General features: G+C 42.2%; 1 protein-coding gene and 1 non-coding gene across 6 annotated transcripts; both read left to right on the top strand.

The window, feature by feature from the left end:
- The first annotated feature begins 3034 nt into the window (after positions 1–3034).
- On the top strand, positions 3035–15535 carry LOC106586397 (vesicle-trafficking protein SEC22a). 5 transcript variants are annotated; one of them, XM_014173630.3, is made up of 7 exons: positions 3035–3261; positions 3893–4106; positions 6802–6965; positions 7275–7448; positions 10863–10981; positions 11282–11350; positions 15263–15535. In XM_014173630.3, exons 2-7 carry the CDS (start codon positions 3925–3927, stop codon positions 15332–15334), a joined length of 780 nt encoding a protein of 259 aa, XP_014029105.2. In that variant the 5' UTR covers positions 3035–3261; positions 3893–3924; the 3' UTR covers positions 15335–15535. The 5 variants fall into 5 exon arrangements, with proteins under 5 accessions (XP_014029105.2, XP_014029100.1, XP_014029104.1 ...); XM_014173625.3 differs by lacking the exon at positions 15263–15535 and adding an exon at positions 13423–14211 and having other exon boundaries at positions 3157–3261; XM_014173627.3 differs by lacking the exons at positions 3035–3261; positions 15263–15535 and adding exons at positions 3287–3533; positions 13423–14211.
- Positions 14486–14560, top strand: trnaa-ugc (transfer RNA alanine (anticodon UGC)). The gene has a single exon. It is a non-coding gene; the product is annotated as a tRNA-Ala (tRNA).
- Positions 15536–16169: the final 634 nt, after the last annotated feature.

Genomic DNA, 16169 nt, shown 5'->3' with positions numbered 1-16169 from the left:
TGTGCTCAGTGGGACTATCATTTGTTTTTCAACAGGACAATGACCCAACCAACACACCTCGAGACTGTGTAAGGGCTATTTGACCAAGAAGGAGAGTGATGGAGTGCTGCATCAGGTGACCTGGCCTCCACAATCACCCAACCTCAACCCATTTGAGATGGTTCGGGATGAGTTGGACCGCAGAGTGACGGAAAAGCAGCCAACAAGTGCTCAGCATATATGGGAACATTCCAGATGAAGATGGTTGAGAGAATGCCAAGAATGTGCAAAGCTGTCATCAAGGCAAAGGGTGGCTACTTTAAAGAATATAAAATATATTTTGATTTGTTTAACACTTTCGGTTACTACATGATTCCATATGTGTTATTTCATAGTGTTGATGTCTTGACTATTATTTTACAATGTAGAAAATAGTTTAAAAAATACAAATCCTTTAATGAGTAGGTGTGTCTAAACTTTTGACTGGTACTGTATATTATTTACAAAAAAATATATGGGGGATTGTAAATGATGCCGACAATTACATTGATGGAAGCCACAATCTATGTGCAATATTAAAGCTGATATACCCCCACCAAATTGTTTTATTTTTTATTATAATAATAATTTGAAATAAAAAAATATATGTTTCTATAACTTAATTGGAGCCCACCTGTGGTGAATTCAATTGATTGGACATGATTTGGAAAGGCACTCGCATGTCTGTATAAGGTCCCACAGTTGACAGTGCATGTCAGAGCAAAAACCAAGCATTGAGGTCGAAGGAATTGTCCAAAAAATGTCTGCAGCATTGAAAGCCTTCATCATTCTTAAATGGAAGAAGTTTGTAACCACCAAGACTCTTCCTAGAGCTGGCCGCCCTGCCAAACTGAGCAATCGGGGGAGAAGAGCCTTTCCGAATGCACTGTAAATACAGTCTACTACTCAATGGGGAGGGCATGAACGGAAACAACACAGCAATAACACCAGGACACAGTACCCTTCGCTCACGCTTGACAAGCACTACTGTCTGGCAACGGTGTGGAAGTAGCTACCTAGTAGCCAATACAGTCACAGTAAACACACGCATCATCAATACTTTTAATCAAAATTATTAGCTGGGTGGTTCGAGCACTGAATGCTGATTGGCTGACAGCTGTAGTATATCAGACCTTATACCATGGGTATGACAGAGCATTTATCTTTACTGCTTGAATTAAGTTATTAAACAAGTTTATAATAGCAATATGGCACCTTTGGGGTTTGTGGTATATGGCCAATATACCACAGCTAAGAGCTGTATCTAGGCACTCCTCGTTGCATCGTGCTTAAGAACAGCCCTTGGCCGTGGTATATTGTCCATATACCACACCCCCTAGGGCCGTATTGCGTAAGTAAACAATTGTCAGTTTCATAACTGAAAATTTACAATTATTTGTGTAAAACTGACTCAGACTCATCCTGAAAAACAGAATATTGGGATGCAGATACCCCCTCCTGTGCCATTGAGTACATTCACATTTTTGTATAAAATACATCAAATGCATGGTTTCCATATGTTTGATGCCATTCCATTAGCTAGGTTCCAGCCATTATTATGAGCCGTCCTCCCTTCAGCAGCCTCCACTGCTTCAGGGTTACTCCGGGCAGAGCATAATTCAGTTGGTGGTACAGCAACCGAAAAAGGTTGGGAACCACTGCTCTTTGTGACAGTGTGCACACTTTCAGTTTGTTTGCCAGCTCATATAAGAAGAAATGGACTACTTCAAAATCAAGATGGCGCTGCCATGCTCTCACAGATGCCAAAACGTGACAGATGCAATTTTGTGATGTCTATCTAAACTCTGTCTGGTAAACACAGACAGAGTTTATATCCTGTGTGTACAGTAGCTAGCTAGCTAGCTTTCCAATGGCTGTAACCACGCTTGGTGGGAAGATGGCGGAAGTGGATGCAGAGTTCGAATCAAACAGCGTGTCGAGCAAATTTGGTGAAGACAATTGTTCTGAATGGACAACAGTAGTATCAAAAACTGGAACATAAAGGAAATTGTCTAAAATTGGAGTGGAGGATACGTGTGTGAATGATAATGAATTGTTTGTTGAGTAAGGATGCATATGTGGGGAAACCCGTTTTGAGGTGTCAAATGGTGAAGTATACATTTGGAAAAATGGAGTCTGTCAGAGTGACCAGGAGTGGTCTTATTTTTATTCATTGTATTTCTGAAGAACAGAGGAAGATTGCAGTGGGTCTCAGAAGAATCTGGACAACTAAAGTTTTGTGTTTTGAACTTCGGGGGTAGAGCACCCGTCAAAGGAGTCATCTCAGGGGTGATGACGGATATTCAAGTTGAATACCTGAAGATAATTCCTGGTGTGGTTGGTGCCCGGCGTCTGACCCACTGGGTGAATGGCGAACAAGACAAAAGTCTGTTGGTCCTGTTGTTTTTTGATGAAGAGCAAATACCTACGCAAGTGTTGCTTGGTTTTATAAGATATGCTATAAGAGGCTTCATCCCCAAACCCCTGCATTGTAAGAATTGTAAAGGATTTGGTCATGTTTAAAGTGTGTGCAGACGAACAAAGTATACTGAAGAACGTTGTGTAGAAGGACGACGGTGTTGCAATTGTGGTGGGGATCATGATTCTGAGTTCCTGGAGTGCCCTGTAAGGGTGAAGGAGACTGAGGTTGCAAAAGTTAGGGCGGTCAATCGAATCTCCTATGTGGAGGCGATTTAAAAGAATTGAGAAAACAAGTGATGCTAGTGAACATATGGTAGTGGATACACCACAGCCTGTAGTAAATGTTTGCTTCCAGACAAAAGATACTATGTGTGTTTTTAAAAAGGTGGATTTTGTTGCGTTCATTGCCACAGCTATAAACTGTACAGCACAAGTCTCAAAGAAGTCGAAGAAACTGGACATTATTGTGGCTGTGGCAGAAAAGTTTTTGGGACTTTTTAAAATGTATTTTACATCTGAAGACTTGTAAGGGGTACTGGCGCCGGAAGACCCGCCCTCCCATGTTCCCCTTGAGCCTGTGTAAGCATCAGATCAGTAAAAAAAAGAACAGAAAAGTTGTTAGATTTTAGTTTTTTTTTGTTTGTTCGTTTTTTTGTTCTGTTTCCATCCCGCATAGTAGGTTGCGGGATGCACATTCAATTGTGTGATCGCCAATATACCATAGAAGAAGAATGGATGTAGCTATAAAAATGAAACGTGCCCGCCCTGTGATGGTACGTTAGCATCAACTTCGCAGCGGTGCATTGACACGTGTCTTTTCAGGTTAGCTTGCAAAAATAACAATTCCTGTCCATGTGTTTTGAAGGCCATGCTTGACAATGTTATTTTTGCTTTTCCTAGCTAGCGTCCTACAGCAGTATCCATGTGCAGTAACTAGCTGGTAACTTTAGCTAGCTAATTGACAACAGGTAGTAGAGCGTAAAGGGCTTGTTTGAGGAACTAATGTTAACTAACTAGCCAGATAACTAGCAACTATTACTATCTTTAATTGCGCCATCCTCAAAGGTTTACCCAGCATTATCCTGCTGCGAAAGGTAACTAGCTACTTGTCCAGTGTTGCTGAGCTAGCACTGCCCAGAAAATCGCTTATGCGTGGACCATATCATGGCAAACTGACAAATGTTTTCAGGCTCACTCAAGCCACATGTAGCTTGCTAGCGAGCGTCTGGACGGTGACGTGGGCACACAGTTGTCGTTAGTACTAGCGGTTCCTCAAGGTGCTATCCAAGGTAGTGAACCGTGGCAGTCTAGATTAGATGGTAATATTGATATGCTGCCAGGCTAATCTGGCAATTTTAGTTAAGATTTATCAGATTTAGTTCAATTTTATCAGAAAGCGCATGACTTCACAATCATCATGCCCTTGAATCTATGAACATGCTCTGTTTTGAAGGTGTCAGTCCTGAGTGCGTGTAGGGCAGTAAGATGTCGATGGTCCTGTTTGCCTTGGTGATGAGGAGTACGGATGGTCTACCCCTGTCTGCCACCACAGACTATGAGCAGGACGAAGGCCTACAGGAAACCAAGAAGCAGATCAAAACTCTGTCTGAGAAACTCTCCACTTTCCCAAGCCGCTGCTCTCTGAAGACAGGAAAGTTCAATATCCAGTAAGTTTGGCTTAACTGTGAATCATAAAGTGGTATTATCAAAGATTTTATATTAACTCTTGTAGTAGACTGATATTTTCACCACCCAAAGTTGCTAGCAGTTCTCTATACCCCCCCCCCCCCCCAGACTGCATCCGAAGCCGTGTCCTCCGAACATGTGCAGACCAGTTTTTACGGATGTATTCAACATCTATCCCAGTCTGTTTTCCCCACTTGCTTCAAGATGTCCACCATTGTTCCTGTGCCCAAGAAAGCAAAAGTAATATCGTTCAGTTACCATCACCCTGTAGTACTCACTTCTGTCATCATGAAGTGCTTTAAGAGTTAAGGAGCATGACTTCCAACTTACCCGACACCCTAGACCCACTACAATTTGCGTACTGCCCCAAAAGATACACAGATGACGCAATCGCCGTCACACTGCCCTATCCCATTTGGACATAAGGAATATCTATGTATAATTATAATAATGCTGTTCTTTGACTAAAGCTCAGCCTTCAACACCATAGTGCCCTCCAAGCTCATCACTAAGCTCAGGCCCTGGGTCTGAACCCATCCCTGTGCAACAGAGTCCTGGATTCCTAATGGGCCAACCCCAGGTGGTGAAGCTAGGCAACACCTCCACAACGCTGATCTTCAACACGGAAGTCCCACAAGGGTGCGTTCTCAGCCCCCTCCTGTACTCCCTGTTTACCCATGACTGTGTCCACGCATGTCTCTAACTCAATCAAGTTTGAAGACGACACAACATTGGTAGGCCTTATTACCAACAATGACGAGACAGGGTGGAGGTGAGGGCCCTGGCGGAGTGGTGCCAGAAAGAAAACAACCTCTCCCTCAGTCAACAAAATGAAGGAGCTGATCGTGGACTTCAGGAGACAGCCGAGAGAACACGTCCACATCGACGGGGCCACAGTGGAGAGGTTGAAACGCTTCAAGTTCCTCGACGTGCACATCACTGACAAACTGAAATGACCCATTCAGTGTGAAGGCACAACAGAGGCTGAAGAAATGTGGCTTGTCCCTTAAAACCTTCACACATTTCTACAGATGCACCATCGTGAGCATCCTGTTGGGCTGTATCACATCCTTATATGGCAATTGCACCATCCACAACTGCAGGGCTCTCCAGAGGGTGGTGCTGTAAGTCCAACGCATCACCGTGGGTACACTGCCTGCCCTCCAGAACATCTACAGCACCTGGTGTCACAGGAAGGTCAATAAAATCATCAAGGACCTCTGCCACCCGAGCCACGGCATGTTCACCCCGCTACCATCTAGAAGACGCAGAGAGTACAGCGGGGACCGAGAGACTGAAAAAAAACGTTTAGATCTCCAGGCCATCAGACTGTTAAATAGTCACCACTAGCTGGCCTCTGCCCAGTACCCTGCCCTGAACTTAGTCACTGTTACTTGCCAGCTACCACCCAGTACTCTACCCTGCACCTTAGACTGCTGCCCTATGTGTACAGAGTCATTCAACACTGGTCACTTTAATGTTTACATACTGTTTTACCCACTTTTACCCACCATATGTATATTCTGTATTGTGGTCTAGGCTTATCCTATATAACTACTGCTGTAAAGACCTTTTCTATTCATTTACTGTCTATAATGGCTATCCACACCGTCATATATTTATATTCTGGACTGATATTGCTAATTATGATATTTCTTAATTCCTTCATTGACATTTTTGAGATTTGTGTGTATTGTTGGGTATTATTGCACTGTTGGAGTTATAAAACATAAGCATTTCTCTGCACTTGCAAAAACCTCTACAAAATGTGTCCGTGACCAATAATATTTGATAGTTTAATTTGGCTTTGAATGGTGTTAACACTGTCATTTTATAAAATGCTTAGAGATGGTCTGTTTACATGGAAATGGGTTATTAGCTAATTGGTCCCATTTAAGAGAGCAGATATTGGCTTGAATAAAAAGGAGTGTATACACACACTCGCGCATCCCTCTCCAGCAGCAGGGTTGGTTGGCCATCCACTCTACAGTCTGAAGCCTCATTTGATATCTCAAGGTCCTTTAATCAAGGCTCAACATTGGCCTTGACACTGAAGGAAAGTAACTGAGGACGCGCCAGACAGCAATTAAATCACTGGTTAATTTAATGGAAAGATTTAAAGATCCCTTTGGGCCATGCTTAACTCGGATGTATTGCACCTTTTTTAAGGGGTTCTTCTCCGGGTGGGTGGAGCCTTTAGTCAGCCCCTGCCTGGCACTCTCCTAATGACTGTTATTCATCATAAGCAGAGAGGGGGGAGAAGCGGGAGCTCGCTGTTCCCACTTCCCCCTCTCTTTTTAATGCCTGTTGGGTGAGTCGTGTTTCTTTCTGTGAAGTTATTTACAGTGGTAAACATACTGGCATCGCTCTGCTCTACAATGCAGTCACACAACTAACAAGCCTTCAAGCCACCTGATGTTAAAATGTTGAATAGATTTTCTGTCATTTTATTGATGAATTTGTTGGAAACACCGGTGGTGAGGATTTTTTTGTGTTAGGCTATATCTTAGATATCATTCTCCAAACAGGTGGTATGATGCCAGTGTTTGTTACAGACAATTGAATTTGGTCTTGAAGGTCATCACATGCAAGGACATTTCTTAGTTTTTCTGATTTGGTTGGTGTACTTCCCACTGTTCAGCACTGCAATTGCAATAGATGCTGGTTGTGTGTTAGTTTCACCAGTTCTCTGGGACTGGGATATCTGGTGGTGTGTACGGAGAACTGCCCCAACGCCCTGGCCTTCTGTTTCCTGGAAGAGATGCAGAGCCAGTTTCTCCACAGGTGCGATGGCTTTCTCATCCGCAACGCTGTGAGGCCTTACTCCTCCAGCGAGTTTGGTGAGTCTGTTTTCCCTAGCCTGGTCCCATGTCTGTTGGTCCTGTAACCAACTCATATGGTCGGTATGGCATGACAACATGATCTGTGACCCGGCTAAGTTTTTCCTACAAATTATATTTTGCCTTACTGTCAAATCAAACAGGGTTTCCCTGTTTTTGAAGCAACACTTTTTCAAATTGAAACCCTGTTGTACCTATATAATTACTATTATCATACTAATCATGTAACGGCAGATGCTGCCATGACATTCCTTTCCAGCGTAGGTTGTATTTTTAATACCATTTTGTTTTTTTTACTGGCACTTCCAGACGACTTCCTCCAGGATACGAAGCAGCGCTACAATAGCCCCTGCTCCCTGACCTCTAAGATCAGCCTGGCTGACATGCAGTCAGAGCTCAAGATGATACCGACATACCAGCTGTCCCCTGAGGACCTACGGTCATGCTTCTCGCGCCGCAACGTCTTCCGTTACAAGAGCATAAGTAAGTTCCACACATGCACGCACCGGGGTTTCCGTTAGCTGGCTTTTGGCTGGATTTTTTTGTTGTTGATAAACTGATGAATAATATTGGTGATGGCCAATTGTCCGGGATAAAACAATTCCCATTGCGACATGCTTTTTAGCCTATTCAATGATTGACATGCCAGTCGACGTAAATACATTTGACTGGTCGTGCTTATCAATCTATAGGTTAATTTTCATAATTTAGTTGAATTAAATTGGCACGCGTACAGTATATTCGTTATGCATCTTATCACACGCGTACAGCATACAGATACAGAGCATTCGGCTGCAGCATCTTGTGGTGCTTTCAAGACAACTGGCAACTAAAAATACTAGGTCAAATCATGAAGTCAGTGATCTTCAGGTTGGAAAGTGAGCTCTAGAAAGAGGCCAGAGTTCCCAAGTTGGATGACAGTTGAAATAGATTTTTACAAGTCAGCTCTTTATTTTTCTTTATTCCCCAGTTGTCTTGAGTGCTCGGAAGTGAGATCTTTCCGAGTTCAATTATTTTGAACGCAGCAAACTGAAGTCAGGCTTATTAATCAGTGTCACACCACTTTGTAATGAGCTGGAGGCAGTATGTATTTAGAAGACATGCTTCATTGTTTGAAACCTGAATGTTTAAGTACATATTATGAGGCATGTCAAAGTGGCCTATTAGATCTCTCTTTCTACATTTTTATAATGGATATTTTTCTGTCACATGAAACTGCTCACATGTGCAGTGCCATTTTGACAACTGTTTTCCCTCTAATTGCATTATGGGACAAACATTACTGCATAGCCTTGTGTGCGTTGCTGCGCTTATGTGAATAAATAGTTTATCAACATCTTTTAAGCTAAACGTTCTGATCTGTTGCATCACTCATTGCTTTTTAAAATATATGTTTTATTTTAATGTGACCTAGGCCTACTTGTATGAATTTGGGATTTATCTTTCACAACTGTTCCAGAGTCTGTTTGGATAGGCTATTTCTTTCTTGACAAGCTGACCAATAGAATAGGTAGCCTGAGGCCTTTTTCAATCAAAGCACCTAGCTGCCTTTGATGCTTTTAGGCATTGTAAAATATGACTCTACACAAGCTTTAACATAATCACTTAACTGTGTACTGAATGACAAATGGATTTCATCTGCATTCCATCCCCCTCATTCTAATCTTCCCTTATCCCATTTACCTAAGCCTTTACTGTAGGTATCTCCCACTGTCACGTTAGCACATGTTTAAAATGGCTTCCATCCATTCCGTACCTCATGGGCAGCTTGGTTGGAAACAGAGCCAAAGTTAATCACATGAAAGCCCTATGGGGCAGCTCTCTGAATGACACCTTACCCTGCAGCTGTTTGTGTGTGTGTCTGGCCCGCCACTCCATTAGTGATCCCTGACTGAGACAGGCCTCCATAGAGCCCCCCCCCCACCCCCGCCTGCCTCTCCGGACACTCTGGATCAGTAACTTCTGATACCTTCACCTCTGTAACCCCAGCTAAGTGATTCTGCCCTGGGTCACCACAGCTCCTCTGTCTCCCTCAAGAACCACTGCTTTCCTATTCACATTTCTTCTCTCTCGCTGTGGATATGGGAAGAGTAGGAGGAATGATAATCACATTGTTTTAACGTTGTAGTTAAGATTCCACATTTTGGGACTGAATCAGTGGTTTCTTTTTAGATGTTGGGAGAATTCTAAGATTGCACATGATGGTGTAGTGCAGGGCTATTCAACTGGAGGCCCGAGGGCTAGATCTCACCCTTTTATCAATTTAGCCTTGCCCCTTGTGACAGGCTGGCTGATTGATACCTTGTCATCTTAAAGGCTTGAACTCTTTCAGTTCCTCCTTGAAAGAGGAACAGAAAAATAAATGGTTGTAAGTCCGCTGTCTTTAAAATAAATGAAGTACTTTTATAAAGTAAACGCTGATGGCTAAAACAAATGTTTTTTTCCACAGTCAGGAAACACCTTTTCAGGGAAACACAGGCCCCGATTACACATTGCAGGCACCTGTGCCGATTAGCCACTCCCACCAATTAGGAAATACAACTGGTAATGTTCGGAGATGGAAAAGTGCAGCTTATGGATTAAACGGATACTGAGTTGATACAGAAAAGAAATGGCATTGCATCACAATGAATACTTTCAATCAATTAATAAATATACATTTATTCCATAGTGAACATTAATTAAAAATAAATCTGACCTATTGTCAAAATGACAAGTGCTACTAGGCCTATTAATTTGGTTTCTGGCTGTTTCTAGCGCTAATTTGGCATGTAAAAAAAACAATTTGCTATGATTTTGGCTCTTTCAATGGTTTGGACTATAAGCTATTATGACCCCATGCATGAAAACGAAGACTCCAAATTTGAGCCTGAAGGAAATATGTTCCAGGAACACTTACTGTACGTGCCTTCTGTTTCTCTCTATGATGCAACATGTTCATGTAATGTTACAACCTAATGACTGGGGGAAATTAATTCAAAGCATTCTTCCTTCAGACTGAAATTTGGAATTGGGCTACTTGATTGCCATCTATTTGTTATTTATGACTTTTATTGAGATTATGGCAAGGTCAGATTCAAATATGTTTCTTAAAACAGAATCAAATAAATAGCTTGCTGGTCCATGTTTTCACTATCCCTGTGTTAGGGGAGTAAAGAGGAAACATTTTTTTTCAGAGGATTTTAAAACAACCTGACTACTGTAATCAACATTTTAAATGCGTTTTATGGTATGTGTTTTTGACCACATTCACCAACCCTGGCATCCAGTAGTCCCATTGGATAACATGTCCTAATAAGCTAAGAAAACCCTGTTCAGACTCCTGATTACCCCAAACACGTTCATATGAGATTATTAACTAATCATTTAGCTTTAGTGTCACCACTCATTCATTGTTTGTCCGCATCACTTTGAGGCCATTCTAGAGTGAGCTCAGCATCCCAAAATCCTGATCTGTGGTGGAGAAGCAACATGAGGAAGATGGCAGGGGCAGCGATGCCTCTTTTCCTTAGACGTTGTTTCTAGTTTTGCTGTTGGTTGTATCTTTCTTGGTTTTTGTTGGTGTCTGTCCCCTCCAGCAATTCACTTTTTGAATATGTGACCCCCATAAAAATCTAGTTGAATAGCCCTGATGTAGTGCTTTATCATTTATTTTTCACCTATTCTCAGAACCCCTAAACTTATCCTGCTCTATGTAGCTATTTTAATATTGATATGAATTTAGTCACGCCTACTTTACACCAAACCCTAAGTCAGTGAAGTCTCTGGCAGGGAGTGTGTATTGTGATGTCCTTCAGGATGTGGCTGTATCAATCAGAGCTTCTTAATGTGTGTATGGCTCATTGGCCAGCAGGTCATTACTGCTGATTCTTTACAGTTCCCTTCCTCTCCTCCCAGCTCCCAGCCAGCTGCTTGAGCCGGTGTCTCTACGTGGCATCATGTCCTGTGTGCTAAGCATCTTCTGTGGAGGCCTCAATCTACTCCAAGGGTTTCATGCCATAGAGGGCTTTATGCAGGTACAGTAAGACCAGAGAGATGCATTGCATTTTATTTCATTCTATGGGTATGACAGTGAACACCTGTAACTATAATATGTAAAACCAAGCCTTCATAGGAATCATTTAAATACCTCTTAGTTGGAGATGAGCTTAAGCATTTCAGGAGCTATTTTTGTTCAGTGCTTTTGTTAGCTGGTTGTTTCCGGTTTCACCAAGCCTTGTTGTGAAAGGCCTACCTGCTGCTGAACATTCAGTGGCTATACATTAATTTACCTCCATCTATACTTCTACCTCCTTACCCATCCTGTGCATCTGCAGAGTTACAACGACAAAGACTTTAATGACATGATTGCCTTTTTCCTGGGCACAGCAGGCTGTTTGTATCAGGTAAGTGATAGCTAGTAAGAGTAAGAGCTGCTTGCTTCTGCCTGGCTGACACTGTACTGAGTGACTAACAACCCTGCACTTTACACCACAGCATGATTTACGTCATAACTCGGTGTACAGAGGGGGGTGTTAGACCAAGATGCAGTGCATTTGGAAAATATTCAGACCCCTTCCCTCTTTCCACATTTTGTTACAGCCTTATTCTAAAATGCATTAAGCAAAAAAAATTCAGCATCAATCTATGCTACCCCATAATGACAAAGTGAAAACAGGTTTTCAGAAAATTTTGCAAGTGTATTAAAAGTAAAAAGACACCTTTACACAAGACTCGAAATTGAGCTCAGGTGCATCCTGTTTCCATTTCATTCTTGATGTTTCTACAACTTGATTGGAATCCACCCTTTGGTAAATTCAATTGATTGTACATGATTTGGAAAGGCACTAATAAAAATTAAAAAAATTATTTGTACAGGCATTCCTGGGTGTTAAACTAGACATCGGTCGATACCAATGTTGGCATTTTCAGCTATATGCACGTCAGCTTTGACATCGGGGTGTTAAACTAGACATATATAGATGCACGATATATCGGTGAACATATCGGAATCGGACGATGCCTAGTTTAACACCTCGATGTCAAAGCTGACGTGCATATCTATATAACGTAGGTACATGACTTAATGACGCCATGGAAAATTGTGCCCTATATGTGCAACACAGCATTCCTAAACTAGCCCACAATGTATGCTGTGTGGATCGAGCAGTCAGCAGAGTAACAAAATTTCAGCAAGACAACTCAAAGTGCGAAATCCATTGAAGCCAAGATAATGAAGTTCATTGCCCTTGACAATCAACCGTTCTGTCGTGGGTGATGTTTGATTTCGCTGACTGGTCGAGCATCGGCACACTACCAAGTGCGCTATTTTTCAGATGTTGCACAGTAATGGCGTCACTGCTATTAGCTTCACAACACATACTATGGACTGCCATTTGCGTCTTTGCGCGTGAAGATGCAGTAGCACTCTCAAAGCTGTACAAAAGTCTGCCTCTGGAAGCAATGTCCGCACAATAGCTGTTTGTGCGGAGCTTAATGAAATGGGTTTCCGTGGCTGAGCAGCCATACCATGCACAATGCCAAGCGTCGGCTGGACTGGTGTAAAGCTCGTCGCCATTGGACACTGGAGCAGTGGAAACACCTTCTCTGGAGTGATTAATCATGCGTCACCATCTTGCAGTCTGTTGGACTAATCTGGGTTTGGTGGATGCCAGGAGAATGCTACCTTGCATAGTGCCAACTGAAGTGTGGAGGACGAATAATGGTCTGGGGCTGTTTCTCATGGTTCGGGCTAGGCCACTTAGTTCCAGTGACAGGAAATCTTAACGCTACAGAATACAATGACATTCTGTGTTTCCAAATTTGTTTCAACGGTTTTGGGGAAGGCCCTTTCCAGTTTCAGCATGACCGTGACCCCGTGCACAAATCGAGGTCCATACAGAAATGGTTTGTCGACTGACCTGCACAAGCCCTGACCTCAACCACATTGATCACCTTTGGGATGAATTGGAATGCCGACTGCGAGCCAAGCCTAGTTGCCCAACATCAGTGCCCGAACTCACTAATGCTCTTGTGGCTGAATGGAAGCAAGTCCCCGCAGAAATGTACCAACCTCTAGTGGATGCCTTCCCAGAAGAGTGGAGGCTGTAATAGCAGCAATGGGGGACCAACTCCACATTAATGCCCATGATTTTGGAATGAGATGTTCGACTAGCAGGTGTCCACATACTTTTGGTTGTGTAGTCTAGCTCCAATTTTCACATTGTACTCGATGTGTCCTTGAATGTGCAAAAAAATATGTATTTGTTTTAATAGTCTATGGCTTTTATTGATTTCTCGTAGTGGATTGACGCGTGCACTAAATTGGGGCATCCCGGTTTTAAAGTCATTGATCCTAACTCTCTTGGTCAAAATTGGACATGGTTTGAAAGCAAAAAGATTGGTTTTCTGCAAGCGATATTCTTTTTCAATACAATGCAGTAGGTCTATTTTCACAGTTGACCTTTTCTCTCTGCAGTTTTACCTGTTTGGTTACTTCTCTGTGAGGAGGAACAGTAAGTCATTCCTGGCCTTCGCCCTGATCTGTCTGTCCAACATCTGCCTGTTTGAACTGAGGAACGTGTGGCAGATCCTCTTCCACGTGACTGTAGCGGCCTTCATGACACTACAGATCAGACTGAGGCAGCTGCAGTGCAAAGCTCCGGACTACAACGTCTGACAAACCACAACCACAAGACTTACAACAAGAAGGGAAAAAGACTAAAACAAACCAACTTTGTCTGACAAATACCCAGAAAGATACTTACCACCAACAGCAAAACCAGAAACCACAATGTCTAAGGAAAAGAGGCATCACTGCCTTTATCTTCCTCACGTTGCTTCTCCACCACAGCTCAGGATTGATGGATGCTGAGCTCACTCTAGTGTGACCTCAGTGATGCGGACCAATAGGATTAATGGGTGGTGCCACTACAGCTAAATGATTAGTTAATTGGCTAATACTCGTGAATGTCTTTGGAATGAACAGGAGTCTGAACAGGGGTTTCTGTCTTAACTATTATTACATGTTAGCAAATTGGACTACTAGAGACCAGGGTTTCTGAATGTGGTCCTCTTTTTGGCATGTGTACTGCATGTCCAGTGAGGTTAGGTCAGTACTCAACTGTCATTCTCTGAATCCCTGGCATCCCATATGTGTCTCACATGTTTAGACCATTTTTGTAATTAGGCAATTGTTTTTGTTGACATGGCTAGTAAATATTTGTGTTGATTATGAATTTACCTTTGAATAAATGATGTGCATGATTATGGTCTACTTTTATTTTGGACAGTGATTTTAAGCCATACAATTATGCACACTCACTAAGCCTGTAATGTCCATGTTTTATTTTTTGCTGCAGGCATCAGTCGTATGCTATTGCTTGATAGCTTAGTTGGTTATGGCATATGTTTAAACAAAGGATGTAATGTGGTGTTATCCCACTGTCAGCACTGAGAGGACAACCTAGTCAACTGACAGACCCTCCCTGGTGCAGAGGTGGTAACAGCAGCCACTGCTGGAATGGATTGGCCTCCCTGTGGCCTCCCTGTGGCTCAGTTGGTAGAGCATGGTGTTTGCAACGCCAGGGTTGTGGGTTCGATTCCCACGGGGGGCCAGTACGAGGAAAAAAATAAAAAGGGATGAAATGAATTGAAATGTATGCATTCACTACTGTAAGTCGCTCTGGATAAGAGCGTCTGCTAAATGACGTAAATGTAATGATTGAATTTATCTGTGAGCCCTCACCAACCCCATATTTCAGGGTATTAGTTAATTTAATGATGATTTGAGGAATTGTGCCAAGAGTGTTCTGGTTTTTATTTTGGGCGTATCCATGGCCAGTGTCAGTCAGACTAGATCTATTATCTCCACTCATGCAGTGACTAAACATCTATTAAAAACATTTGGAAACTATCTACATGTATTTCTGGGGACTGACTACTGCACTGATTCAATCCTTAAAGGTCCAATGTTTTTTTAATATAATTTCTGAGTAACAATTAAGAACCTTAGTGTTGTTTTCAATTAATATGGTTAAAAATAAACCCAGCTTAGCAAAGAGCAATTTCTCAAGCAAGAATTTTGCTAGGAATGTCAGTGGTCTGAGGGAAACTGAAAACTAGCTGTTATTGGCAGAGGTTTGGAACTCTTTTGGTCTTTTAACAAATGTATGGCTTGGTGATGTTACCAGGCAGGTCAAAACTACATAACACCAAAACAATCAAATTTCACGTGGTCATTTCAAACCACTCTTACACTTGTGACGACCCTCCCACTCTGTCTGCCGTATTCTTTGCTCTTGTTTTCCTTATTATAGGATGTCGGTGGGCAGAGCCGGGATGGTCGTCAGCGAAATGGGACACGCCTGGGTTTGTCCCGGAATAAATAGACCTTTGCCCCATTCATTGAGGAGACTCTCCCTGCAGACACACTGTTGGATTTTAGTTGTGGCATTTTTGTGACCGTTTTTGGTCGTTTTTGCTTTGGCACCTTTCAACACCCCTCATTATTACATCCATGCAAGCAACTACTCACTAACACTACTGACTACATACACCATTGTTAATTGTGTATTGTTTACTTTAGTTAAGGAATAACAAATATATTTATCACTACGTTGTCTCCCTTTTTTGTTATGGACTTTGAGCCGGTTCATGACACGCACACAAGGTATTTTCAGTATTAGTCACACCTCATAGATGTCTATCGCTGCACTAAATAAATGAAACATGTTTTGGACTGCACTGGGCCTTTAAGATTTGTCACTGACAATGGCCAAAACAGCCTGTACATCTTAACAGACTTACTCCTGTATGAAATGGGTCATAAAAACGTTTTGGTGTTGGCTATTTGGACTGACATAATTCTACAATCCATGTAACTACACAAAATCAAGAGGATAGTCATTTTACATATGACTTTTCTGATGTGCACAAAGAATTTGACTTAATCTTCTATTACGTGTTTCATTAGAATTTCCCCTTTATTCCTTTTTGAGAACAAGCGCTACTGATTTATAAAGATCAGACCCAGATATCTGTCTGCAACACCTATTCATTTACAGAAGCAGAGTTTCAGGCAAGAAGCAGTGAGAGGTAGGCATTCTGGGAGACTTCATGGTGATTACCTCTTTATTATTATTATTAGTGTGTTCAATATTAGAAGCAGCAGAAATTTCATCCAGAGGTACATGGAGCTCTTGGCTCAATATTCCTCTGTTCTTA

The sequence above is a fragment of the Salmo salar genome, chromosome 25 (genome assembly GCF_965601325.2).
Source record: "Salmo salar chromosome 25, fSalSal1, whole genome shotgun sequence".
Taxonomy (NCBI): domain Eukaryota; kingdom Metazoa; phylum Chordata; class Actinopteri; order Salmoniformes; family Salmonidae; genus Salmo; species Salmo salar.
The sequence above is the reverse complement of the archived record's forward strand: the minus strand, read 5'-3'. Positions and strand labels throughout refer to the sequence as shown.

Coding starts and splice junctions, on each gene's coding strand:
- LOC106586397 (XM_014173625.3), top strand. CDS start 3,925: ATGTCGATGGTCCTGTTTGCCTTGGTGATGAGGAGTACGGATGGTCTA. Junction 6,966..7,274: donor TTACTCCTCCAGCGAGTTTG/GTGAGTCTGTTT, acceptor TGGCACTTCCAG/ACGACTTCCTCCAGGATACG. Junction 7,449..10,862: donor CTTCCGTTACAAGAGCATAA/GTAAGTTCCACA, acceptor CTCTCCTCCCAG/CTCCCAGCCAGCTGCTTGAG.